Genomic DNA, 13,182 nt, shown 5'->3' with positions numbered 1-13,182 from the left:
CGTCGCGCGAGTGTCATGTTCGTTTCATACCATACACCGGATACTGTAAGCTAGCCTAGTGGCACACCTTTCGTGCAGACAATTGCTGCTACCGAACGCGTGAGCACAAGTTCTTCACGCCGCCTCAGTATTGTTACTTATTCATCGCATTTGCGAGACATCCAGCCAGCTGTTGTTCTGCCCGAAGGTTGCACACGGCAGTTCCAAGGAGCTCCGCAGAACACGTTTTAAACGCGACCTGGTGAAAAGGTGGCACTCACGATTGCGAAATCGAAAAAAAAAATGCAGGATGCCGAAATTGTGTAAGATGACGTCGTTGAACTTGGCTGCGTAATGCCACGTTTGATCTGCGCTCACTGGATACTAATATGGGGATCGTGAGTCTCGGATGTCCCACTATATACAGCGGCCCCTCGCCTCATTGATGGCGTACCGCACCGTAACAGAGAACAGGCCAAGCCTGGGGGTGATTAGGCTGTCCAGTGCCGTCTGGCATGGCAGCAGCGAGAGGGAGTGTCTGAACACGGAGCTCCGGGTTTGTAAATGCATGTAACGCCTCCACCAAGGGTGATAATAGCTTTCGGTCAGATGGAGTCCTCGACGAACAGCGCCCTTGCAGGAGCTCACAAAACCTCAGGTGATGCAGGCGCACAGCGACAGCTAAATTGTCACCGTCTTACACAGAGCAATGCACACATTCTTTGAACAAACTAACTACACTTGCAAAATGTCTACGCATGCAAAATGTATAGTGTATCACTCTTAATCCATTTTTACCAGCCGTGGTAGATTAGTGGTTACGGCGTTGCGCCCCTGAAATAAAATTCACGGGCTCAATCTTGACCGCGGCCACATTCCGATAGGGGGCGAAATGCGCAAGCGCCCGATTACTTATATTTAGGTGCGGGTTAAAGAAGCCCAGCATGTCAAAATTGCTTTGTTGTACCCCACCACCTCGTGCCTCTCAATCATGCCTTGGTTTCAGCATGTAAAGGGCCCGAACGCTTTTCTTTATTCGTCCTCATTATACAATGCACCCATTACATTTGCATTCGTTTTCTTTTTTCGTTGTCACTGTTCATATATCTCTACAAATTCATGCGGCGCCCCAGAGAATGCCTCGTGGAGGGGGCAGACACTCAAGTCCATCCTCATTCTTAGTTAAGGCTACCAAGCGTCCCCTCCCACAATTTAGCGAGGCAGTTACCTCCTATTAGGTAAATGTCCCCTGTTCCGACTATTGCTTTTTCTTCATACTGGATAATATTAAACACACCAGACTTTCATTCTTAATGCCCGAGAGCTCGTTTGCGCATTATTCTTTTTGTGCGTGTGTGCGATGATTGCATTTTATTGGCGCAAGGGCATCTAAGGACAAAGAGCGCCAGAACATGTCTTGATATAGCAAGATTATGAATTTAAGACTATGATTTAAAATACAGGCTGTGTTTAGAGGGCTACGCGTAAGCTAGATCGATAGATATTAGTGCACCAATTCTTAAATATTTACTAAAATAAATATAGAGCCTTAAATGCATTAGCTACAGGCACGCCTGTCTTAGATCTTGTTCCAGCGTTCATTTTTTGTAAATGAATGAATACGAAGTAAAGATTGATTGATTGATTGATTGATTGATTGATTGATTGATTGATTGACTGATTGATTGATTGATTGATTGATTGATTGATTGATTGATTGATTGATTGATTGATTGATTGATTGATTGATTGATTGATTGATTGATTGATTGATTGATTGATTGATTGATTGATTGATTGATTGATTGATTGATTGATTGATTGATCGATAGCCCGAGACCCTTGCTGTACAATTCTTGCTTACGCAAGCAGTGTGCGGCCCCAAATCAAAACATCACTTAGGCAGCACAAGGTACCTGCACAGTCTTTTAAAAGAGATGACATTATATGCTGAACAGCGGAAGGCGCAGATGCCAATGCGAAACACAAACGCTTGAAGCGAAAGAGACCGTCATGAGGGATGAAAGTAGTAAGCTCACGGCTTTTCTCGGACAATAAAACATGATGATAAGCGGAGTGTAAGTCAAACTTACTGAACACAGTAGCACCAGCGAGTCGATGCAACAGTTCGTCAGCCCACGGTAGGCGAAAGCAGTCTATGACGATAGCCATGTTCGGTTCTCTAAGATCGACGCGAAGTCGAATAGAATTGTACTTCCAAACTAAGACAAGCGGAGAAATCCACTCGGACGCTGACACTCGTTTGTTGATATCAGCTGATTCCAGCTGTTGCAGTTCGGCGGAGACTTCTTCACGGAGAAACCGAGATACAGGACACACTTTCGCCGAGACTGGTTGCACTGAAGCTCGAAGATGAGCGTCTTGGATGAAGCCTTTTACAAGTCCCGATTGTCCTGAGAACGGCAGGGCTAACTCCGAGGGAGCGTTGTGCGGAAGAGACGGAAGCTGAACGCTTGAGTCAGCTGGAACTCCTGGTGGCATGTAGCGGAAACAAAGCTGCGTACGAGCAGGGTCTGTCGATGCGGTCGGTTCCCCGAACGGCAAACTGAAGCGTAATGTCCCACTTTTCTGGACGCACGGCCGGAAACGTGCTACGCTGGACAGCCTGGATCGGATGCGATGTGGTGAGGTGAAACACATCGGTAGCAATGGCCCGTGATGTCCCCATTGACATTGCGGTGTTCTGGCCGGGCGCCATGTTGGCCGGCTACCCTATGTCGTGACTTTCCGCCATGCCGCCGAGCTCCATCTTCAAGCCGCCGGATCAAGGCAGAAGGGTGGCGGGAACAGCCATCTTGCACGCCCGGGCACAACAAGTGATGACTGGCGACGCCATCTTGGCGTTGCATCAAGACGCGCTGAACAGACGACCTTTTGAAGACTTATTTGAAGACTGGAAGACCATACAGCAAGTTTTTGTGACCTTGCTGTATGGATCGTCCGATTTCTTGGGGCCTCTTGAGCGTGATGGACGATCCTTCGTAGAGTATAACCTGTCTCGTATTCTTGTTGATGCGGCGCCTTGAAGTTCTTGGTCCCGAAGGGACTCGTCATGCCAAGCGCTGAACGCAAGAGCAGGCGCTAGCCTTTGTAGCGCGGTGACGAAGTCCTCAAAGGTTTCCCTAGTTAGTTGCTTCCTGTCCCGGAAAACAATGCAGTGCACCAGGGCATTGGTACTTTCTTCGTAGTGCTGGTCGAAGATGCGAAGGATGTCTTCGAACGTAGTAGCCATCTGGTCCGTTTGCGACGCGAGGTCGTAGTAGAGTCGCTGCCCATCGAAGCCTAAGTTACTCTGTAAAATAGCTTTCTTCCTATCGTCTTGTAGTGCCTCGCCTCCAGTTGCATCGAGAAACGCGCAAAGGTACCGTTTCCGCGTGAGCCACAGTACCGCAGAAGTACCGGGAAGCGCCAGCAAAGGCGGCATGGGGGGCACGAACGCCATGCTGGGCACCGAGAACAAAGGGGTAGTAGTTCCGGTTCACGGAGGAGACGTAGTTGCGGCGTCTTGCATGCCGAAAGCAGGTGTAAGAGCAGAAGTAGTACGGCAAGACAACGTAGAAAGCACAATAATGGTTTACCTCGTCGCCAGTTTATTGTAGCCTCGACGGGGAAGCCGGTCGGAGGATCTGCGGCTCGAAGCATAAACGGCCGGGGAGCGCAGCGCCGCTAGAAAAAACTGCACTGCTTCAGTCGGGGACCAGATCAAGAATTATTTTATTTCCGAGAGGGGAAACGCTGCAGGACACTTAATGCGTTTGGCGCTGAGTGGTACGCTGACGTAAACGACCCAAAACCGAAACCAGAAGCCAACACAGGATACCCCGAGGTCGCCATCGCACTCGCGTTCACAGACCCGACCACCATCCACGTCTTCAGCAATTCACGCTGGGCCGTCAAAGCCTTCCTCTCAGAAAGGAGCCTCTCTCAGCTGCTATAATTATTGTAAATATTCTGTAAATACAAGTCTGACGGTTCTTAACCCCGTAAAAATATCTACAACAAGGACAGATAAAACATTTGCTAAGTTTTGTTTCACCCTTAGAAGACCACAAATATTTAAAATCGCAGACTATATCCATGGGACTAGCAAAAAATGGGCTCCAATCCACGCTGTGAAGGTGATTGGCCAGAGAAGCTGTGGTATCACGTGATCGGATGGACCAATGTGACGTCGCCCTAAACTGGGTCCTGCCGAGCCTGAACACGACGCCGTTGTACATATTGACGTTACCGTTCGTTTCGTCGCTCATCGTGTTCATGTTGCTCTTTGGGAGTCGTAATTATGCGTCGTCGTTCCATAGCTCCATCAAAACTAAAATGAAAACAGTTGCTAGGTTCTTCTTTTTCACATAAAAGTGCAGTTACGTCACTCCCTGCTTAGTATACTGCAGTTGACGCTCCCCGGCAACTGCAGCTCATGCAACCGTAATCTTTACCGCGAAACGTTTGCGGCGAACGCTATGCTGCTGATGATGATGATGGCGTTGCCTTTTTCAATGGCACAAACGCACTGTGTGGATAGGCCCCAAACCGGGTGGTAAAATTGTTCAGAAAAATACAGGAATATAAATTAATTATGGAGGATGAGAAAGAAGCCGAAATCAAATAAAATTAAGTTAGAAAAGTAAGGTTAGTCTTGCATATAATAAAGAAGAGTGACATGAACTCAACATTAATGGTGCGTAACATAAGGGTAAACGTTAAAATGGGCACGCTAGATTTTGAATAATTACATTAATATTATTTTAACCGAGAATTTAGGTTATTGCTACTTGAATTTTCTAAATGAATTATTAATTGACGGAGATATAAATCAATCATGGAACATAGCAAATGTTAACAAGGCCATCTTTTTGTGACGCAAAGGAAACTATAATGGCTCGGCAAGCGTTCCTGTGGCAGTATACTAATACGTTTCCTCCAAGTGGCGCAGATTTACCACACGAGACATAAAATACGCTTTGTTTAACAAAACACTCCGAGTTCAAAGATTATAGCCGCCTACACCTCGGACATTTCCTTGCATGTTCAGGTGCCTTTGCTTGGGAACGAGAGCCACAGTGTGCAGGTCCTTGCTGTGGGCACGTGGCATCGTTTTCGTTGAAGAAGAAGAAACGCCGCCCCGAGCACCGCACCAACGATCGCGAAGTTCCACTGACGCTACCTGCCGATGCCCCTATGGAACAACCGGCAAGTAACCGAGACGTCTTCCGCAATGCGCGCCCCGCGTCTAAGAACCGACCTCGCCATTTGCAAGTCGTCACCGGCGAGGCGCCAAATAAGCCATCGACAGCGACCCAGCAGCGCCCGGCCACGTTATCTTCTTCGCCGCCACCAGTGCGAGAGATTCTGCTGGTGCTCACGCCTCCAGCCCCTGCGAACCCCACCGAGAGTAACCGTCCAGCCACAATACCGCCAGCCGACCACCAGTTCCAGCTACAACGTAGCCGGCTAGAAGAGACACCGCAAGACGAAAGACTATGCATCCAGCTCTGGGCGCTCTGGGCAGCCCTGACATTTCCCCTCATTTTCTCCATGTGGCTGTTCCTGGTGCCGTTCCTGGTCAACAGCAACACAACACTGCTGCCCGCTGAACCGCCTTTCGGGGGCGGTTCAATGCCCGTTACAATGCCCGTTACAATGCCCGCAACCATTCCGGCAGCCTGCCTGAAGCCCCTGACGATACCCGCGGTAATAGAGCCGATAAGGGTAAACACCAACCCGTCCCTTGGCCCCTCAACACAATCACCGAGGCCTTTCTTCTGCCTTTTCAACAACACCGCAGTCGACTTCAGCCGCAATTACAGCACGACCGGTACCAAATTCGACTTCACGTTCGAGACGCTGCCCTTCGATCTATGCCACTACGTCATCTATTGGTCCGTGGGCATCGATAACGGAAACATCACCAGCCGGCTGCCCAGCTTCGACCAGCGGCATGGCATCCACCAGCTGAGGAACATCGTCGACAACCTCGGGTACTCCAACGTCAAGATCCTACTGGCACTGGGAGGATACCCGGAGGACGGGCCGCACTTCTCCAAGCTTGGCCAAGACCCCGTCACCCTCAACAGACTAACGGCGAACGTGGTGGACGCCATGCGCACTTTTCGCCTCGACGGCGTGGCCGTGCACTGGGTCGACCCTGGGGCCAGTTGCAGGGGTCCGGACGACCAGGGAGCCGTGGCCGTGCTGTTGCGCATGCTTCGGCAAGTCTTCGACAACAACGGCATGGCACAGGCCCTCGTTACTGCAATGCTGAACGGGAGCGATTCCGTGGAACGCCTCATGTACACTTCCAAGGACGTAGTCAACTATTTCCTTCTCACCGATCACCGCCACTATCCAAACGCGTCGAGCAGCTCCCCCGAACTATGTTCCACTTTCACTGACAACATAGTGCTGACGCTGCGTCATTTCGTTAACAGCGTGCGAGGGCTGCGGCCTGAGAAGATATGCGTCGCCGAACCCACGGCCACTCTCGCGTACGACGGTTACCTCGACAAGACCACGGACACGTTCATCCAGTCGCAGGCGGGCAAGTCACGCTGGGCCCCGATCTACGAAGCGTGCGGCAAGACCCGCTTCTGCAGGAAGGAGGGAGACTCGCAGTCGTGCGTCGTGCACTACGCCAACTGGGCCGTCCGCCCAAACCTCTTGAAGATCTACAACGCCACCATGTACTTAAACGCCCTCGCCTCCACGTTGCTCGATCGATTCAAAAAGCGCTCGCACCCACCGACAAACGACGAGCCGTGCACCTTCGCCACATTTATCGAGTACGACAACTACGCCGGACAGTGTGGCAGTGGCTACAGTCCTCATCTACTTCTGCGCCAGCTGTACTTCGGTACTTTGGGCAGGAACATACATAACGGGTCCATCCAAGACGCCGCGCCGAACTGCTGACGGATGCGCGGTTCACATTTTCTTTTGTTTTTTCGTCGCGCATCTAGTCAATACAGAGGTGTCACTGACACCTGATTATAATTAAAAAGAGCGAGCCCACTTGCGGACGTTTTTCGCCTGTCTCTTAAACACTACAGGACTGAGAATTAAGCTCAACTGCGAGAACTCTCATCTGTTCCGTTCATATCGTTTACCAGCCATATGCGTATCGTATGGCTGCTGTTCGCCATGTTAAAAGCAAACGCTACTAATCCACCTTGTAACGCTCAAAAGAACGTGTTGTTGTGTTTGATTTTGTCGACCCAATTTTATTGCGGGTCTAGAACAACATCTAGAAATGATACTCCATCAGAGCAGCTAATAAAGCGTGGATCTGCATAATCATGAGCACTACGAAATATTTATGTTGCATTACAAAGCTGCACAAGAAACATTGCAGATGCCGATAATCACACGTAATAAAACTGACAACATTGCCCACAACAGTGCTTATCTTCAACTTATGCAGCGCAGAATCACATGCTGTGCTTCCGCACCGCAAAGCTGACGCTGTTGATATCAGAGAAGTTAAATATTTCTGCACTGCGCTGTTCGATTCCCATTCCGAAACGAGAACTCCAGATCAGGCAGGTGCACAGTGGGAGACGCCTGCGCAGCGTCAGGACCAGGACGAAGACCACCTACGATGTTCGTCGATAAAATAAGTGTGATAGGTTGTGCCGTTAATTCGATATTCATCATCATCACCAATAATTGCGATGACAGGTGTATGCACAGATAAGTACGGGATATAGTAAGCCCAGTCAAACATTTCATATCACTTGTGTCGCAGTGGCACATGTCCGCTCCTACGGCTTGGCCGAGAACCGGCACAAACACGGCGGCACATTGTAAGCACTCAAAGCATGGGCTAGTCAGTGTGCGTTGCTTGCCTGTGTCACGGAACCACAGAAAGAAAACGAAGAAGGGGAGAATATACGCTGTCAACGCAAACGTCAATTCTCTGCATGAACGGAATGCACAATAGGACAAATGATAATTTGAGGTGATGCTATTCATTTCAAAAGCAAAATTAGATTTTGTGCGACAGTATTGATGGATTACTAAAACTTGTTTCTGGTCTAGATTCGGCGTGCTGAGTCCCGTCTGAAAAATGTGAAAGCTCGCAGCCCTCCGGGAGTCAAGGGGAGCACGACGTCGAGATTCGGTGATGGCTCGCGTCTATACGCAAGTGAATAAGAAAAAAATCGCAGCTTCGCCATCAAGGGCGAAACAATGACTGTGATAGCAACACGCTAGAATATTACCCGAAGTAAGGCTCGTAGCTTTAATGGCCGTATGAATTGCAATAAACGCAAGCCGACCAAGTAAACACGTGTGGTTGTGCGTGCATGGGTACAGATGAACAGAGAGAACTGGACAAGTGCGAGAAGCGTCAATTAGAACTGCAGGAATATGTCGGCGTTGTTGCTTTTTGCGTCGGCCTCGTTTCCCGTACACTGAGGCACGCTCACGGCGTCCAGGATTTGCGTCCGCTTCCCGCTCAAGAACTGCAGTGTCTTGTCGACATCATCGCTTAGCCTCGGCTTCCTTGAACTTGCTTTACATAGAGACCTTAGGCCTACTCAGGCTGCCTCGATGTCCTCCTTGCCTGCAGCTCAGTACAGAGCGCAGACAACCACTTCGTCTGCTACGCCGTTGGGCGCGCTAATGTCGGACGCCGCCACAGTAGATGCCTTTGACGGGCGCCTTAGGGACACGTTGCCAGCGCTCGCGTGTGACCGCCATTCGTGGGCCCAACGCCGCTACAGACGCGGCAGTTGTCGCCACCCTGTACGGAGCGACGGGGAAAGGGGACACCAGGGCACTCTATACTCCGTTTCATTCATCAGGTGCGACGCTGTGGAAGCGTTGCTTCAGCGCGATTTGCGTTTCGGCGGATCTCCTCGGCCGGCGTTCTGACGACACGCGCGGACATGTTTGCGATATGAGCAGCCAATGGTCGCCGAAACATTGGCTCTCGACTCGCTTTAAGAAAAAAAAAGAAAATGATGTGTGGCCGATTTATGAATCAAGCCTATACCGTTTAATATTGCTACGGAATAGTATTACCGATGACGAAGAGGCGAGCAGTACGAAGACGACGACAACGATTAGAGGCTAGCGCGGGCTGTTACTCTTGGCCAAGTGCGGCGTATTACGTTGTAAATATACTTGTATATAGCTTTTCATTTGCGTCTTCTTACGTAACATATCTGGTGGAGGTGGACGTTCCCTGTACCTCGTCACGGAGCTTCGCAGTGGACGGTACGTCGAGCCTAGCTTCATGGTTCCCGGCGATGACAATTCGACTCAGCCGCCTCCGACCCCTCCTGCCACTTCGACGACCTACATCTCTCTCCCTGCTCCTCGTGATCCTGGCGTATTCTCGGGCAAAGATGGGGACGACGTCGACGACTGGATCAGCCTGTACGAACACGTCAGCCGCAATAACCGGTGGGACCCTACTATCATGCTCGCCAACGTCGTCTTTTACCTCGGTGGCACACCTCGAGTTTGGTTTCGGACGCACGAAGAGGAGCTCACCAGTTGGGATTCGTTCAAGCAAAAGCTCCGAGACTTGTTCGGCAACCCCTACGGTCACAAACTTGCCGCGCAGAAGGCGCTTTCCGGCCGTGTGCAGACGTCCACAGAGCCCTATGTCACGTACATTCAGGACGTCCTGGCTCTGTGCCGCAAAGTTGATGCACACATGCCCGAGTCAGACAAGGTATCCCACATCCTCAAAGGCATTGCCGATGACGCCTTCAACTTGCTCGTGTTCAACAACGTCGCGACGGTGGATGCTGTTATCAAAGAGTGCCGCCGCCTGGAACTCGCTAAAAGCAGACGTATCGATCAGCAGTTTGCCCGTTTGCCCAACACCCCAGCGACTTCTTCCTGTGCCGACGCTCCTCGTACCAACAACACCGGCGATATTACCAAGATCGTTCGGCGTGAGATTGAGGCCGCCTATCCGGCTGCCTTCGACTCCAGCCCCACCAACGCACCGGCAGTCACGGTTTCCCTGATCCAGGCAGTTGTCCGCCAGGAGTTCGAAAACATGGGCCTTCACACCATCTGCTCGGCCCATCACCCTGATACCCGCCCGGCTTCTTCGATTCCGCCCCGTCCCGCATCGTCTTACCCACCACGTTTCCGCAACCCAGCTGAATGGCGCACTGCTGACGACAAGCCCATTTGTTTTCACTGCCGTCGCATCGGGCACATTTCTCGGCACTGTCGAAGTCGCTGGACTTCCCCGACCCGGTCTGCTTATACTGCCTATTCTCGACCCTCGGGTGGCCCTTCTCGTCCTTATGCCGCACGCTCCGATAATGCCGCCACTGACTCTCCTGCGCCGAACCGCCCCTATTCTCGTTCACCTTCGCCCCAAGGACGACAATCTCGCTCTCCCCAGCCCCGTCGCTCCTTTTCGCCGACTCCCTTCGGACGCCGCTCCCAGCCGGAAAACTGAATGATGCAGCGCCTCGAGGTGACGCTGCATTGCTCCCTACGCCGCCAAATACTCCACTGACTTTGCCCACGCATCTGAACCTTCTTGACGTGCAAGTCGACGGTGTTCCTGTATCTGCTCTTATAGACACTGGGGCGCATTTGTCGGTTATGAGCGCGGCCTTTCGTACCCGCCTGAAAAAAATAATCACGCCCGCCACGACGCTTGTCCGTGTCGCCGATGGCGGAACAGCCCCCGTAATTGGTATGTGTGCCGCCCGCGTCTCCTTCGCCGATCGCTCAACAGTCGTGCTATTCACGGTCATCGCCCACTGTCCCCATGACATCATCCTCGGCTTAGACTTCCTCTCCGCACATTCTGCTCTAATTGATTGTTCCGCCAGTACTCTCCGCCTTGACCTGCCTGTTCTGGATCCCGCTGAACCACACCCCAGTCGCCTCAGTTCCGTCGCCTTTGTTCGCTTGCCACCTACGGCACTGACTTACGTTGACCTAGTGTCATCCCCACCAGTGCCCGACGGTCACTATATCGCGGCTCCTATACAAGACGTCCTCCTTACACACGGGATCACGGTGCCTCATACCGTTTTATCTATTACGGCTAATTGCGTCTGCCTGCCCGTGGTCAATTTTGGCTTGACGACACAAGTGCTGCCACGCGGGATGTCTCTGGCCCAGCTTTGCTCATTCGAAGATCACTCAATAGCATCTATTGAGGTAGACAGCCATTCAGCCGATCCTCCTCTACCATCTCAGTCGACAACTTGCACCATCGCCGACTTACAGAAAATGATTGCGCCCGACATGCCGTCCGAGCACGCTCGTGAGCTATACCGCGTTCTGTTTTCCTACAACGATATTTTTGACTTTCACGATCGTCCTTTGGCCCAAACTACAACTGTTAAACATCGCATTAATACCGGCGATGCCCCTCCTATTCATCGCCGCCCGTATCGAGTGTCACCGGTTGAGCGTCAAGTTATTCACGCTGAAGTTCGCAAAATGTTTGCCAATAACATCATAGAACCGTCATGTAGTCCATGGGCGTCACCGGTTGTACTGGTAAAAAAGAAGGATGGCTCATGGCGCTTTTGCGTGGATTATCGGCACCTTAACAGGGTTACCAAAAAGGACGTGTATCCCCTACCTCGGATCGATGACGCCCTTGACTGCCTCCATGGTGCTCGCTACTTCTCTTCTATTGACCTCCGCTCCGGCTACTGGCAGATTGCTGTGGACGATGTCGACCGCGAGAAGACTGCTTTTGTAACTCCGGACGGTCTTTATCAATTCAAAGTGATGCCGTTTGGTCTATGTAACGCTCCTGCCACTTTTGAACGCATGATGGACTCCCTTCTTCACGGTTTCAAATGGTCCACATGCCTGTGCTACTTGGACGACGTCATAGTATTCTCCCCAACGTTCGCTACGCACCTCGAGCGCCTGTCGGCAGTCCTGGACGTTTTTCGTCGCGCCGGTCTGCAACTGAACGCATCGAAGTGCCAATTCGGCCGTCGCCAGATTACCGTCCTTGGGCATCTCGTTGACGCGAACGGAGTGCAACCGGACCCAGGCAAGATCCATGCTGTTACGCACTTTCCTGTTCCGAAGTGTGTCAAGGATGTGCGCAGCTTCATCGGCCTTTGTTCCTACTTCCGCCGTTTCGTGAAAAATTTCGCGGCCATCGCACGACCACTAACCGAGCTTTTGAAAAAAGACGCCCCTTTCCAGTGGGGCGATAACGAGGCCTCTGCATTCTCGCATCTAATCGACGTTCTCACAACGCCTCCCGTTCTGGCCCATTTCGATCCTTCTGCGCCTACCGAAGTTCGTACTGATGCCAGCGGTCACGGAATTGGCGCAGTACTGGCACAACGCCAGCGCGGCAACGACCGTGTTATCGCTTACGCCAGCAGGCTCCTCTCACCCGCGGAGCGCAACTATTCCATCACTGAGCGTGAGTGTCTGGCCCTAGTTTGGGCGGTTGCGAAGTTCCGCCCATACTTATATGGCCGACCCTTTTCCGTTATCACCGACCATCACGCGCTTTGTTGGTTATGCTCATTGAAAGACCCTTCAGGAAGACTTGGTCGCTGGGCCTTACGCCTCCAAGAATATTCGTTCTCTGTCACCTACAAATCTGGCCGACTACACAAGGACGCTGACTGCCTGTCTCGCTACCCGGTAGACGAGCCTGACGACGCCGACAGTAGTACCGCCGACGGCATTTTCTCTGTGTCTGCCTTCGCTAACATCGCCGATGAGCAGTACCGAGACCTATCGCTGCGAGTACTCATCGAGCGTCTGCGCTCTACACCTACCGACGCATCCGTTCGCCGATATGTCCTCCAGGGCGGCATTCTGTACCGAAGGAACTTCCTTCCTCACGGATCTGATCTTCTTCTTGTCGTGCCAAAACATCTACGACAGACTGTGCTCTTTGAGATGCATGACGCACCTACTGCAGGACATCTTGGCGTAACCCGCACGTACGACCGCGTCCGCCGCCGCTTCTATTGGCCTGGCCTCGCTCGCTCCGTCCGACAGTATGTTGCTGCCTGCGATACCTGCCAGCGTCGGAAAACACCTCAGGTGCTACCTGCCGGTCATCTCCAGCCGATCACTGTCCCTGTGGAACCGTTCTTTCGTGTTGGATTAGACCTCCTCGGTCCCTTTCCCACGTCATCCTCTGGGAACAAATGGGTAGCCGTCGCAACTGATTACGCCACCCGATACGCTATCACGCGGGCTCTCCCT

The 13,182-nt window shown here is 51.8% G+C and overlaps 1 protein-coding gene across 1 annotated transcript in view; it reads left to right on the top strand.

The window, feature by feature from the left end:
- The window catches only part of LOC139050882 (uncharacterized), a 29,505-nt gene extending 22,134 nt beyond the window's left edge, over nucleotides 1-7,371 (top strand). Inside the window, exon 3 of the mRNA XM_070527691.1 lies at nucleotides 5,033-7,371. Within this exon, the coding sequence (XP_070383792.1) occupies nucleotides 5,033-6,909 (1,877 nt within the window). The 3' untranslated portion in view covers nucleotides 6,910-7,371. The remainder of the gene's footprint in view (nucleotides 1-5,032) is intronic.
- Nucleotides 7,372-13,182: the final 5,811 nt, after the last annotated feature.

Source organism: Dermacentor albipictus, chromosome 10 (assembly GCF_038994185.2).
Source record: "Dermacentor albipictus isolate Rhodes 1998 colony chromosome 10, USDA_Dalb.pri_finalv2, whole genome shotgun sequence".
Classification (NCBI taxonomy): domain Eukaryota; kingdom Metazoa; phylum Arthropoda; class Arachnida; order Ixodida; family Ixodidae; genus Dermacentor; species Dermacentor albipictus.
The sequence above is the reverse complement of the archived record's forward strand: the minus strand, read 5'-3'. Positions and strand labels throughout refer to the sequence as shown.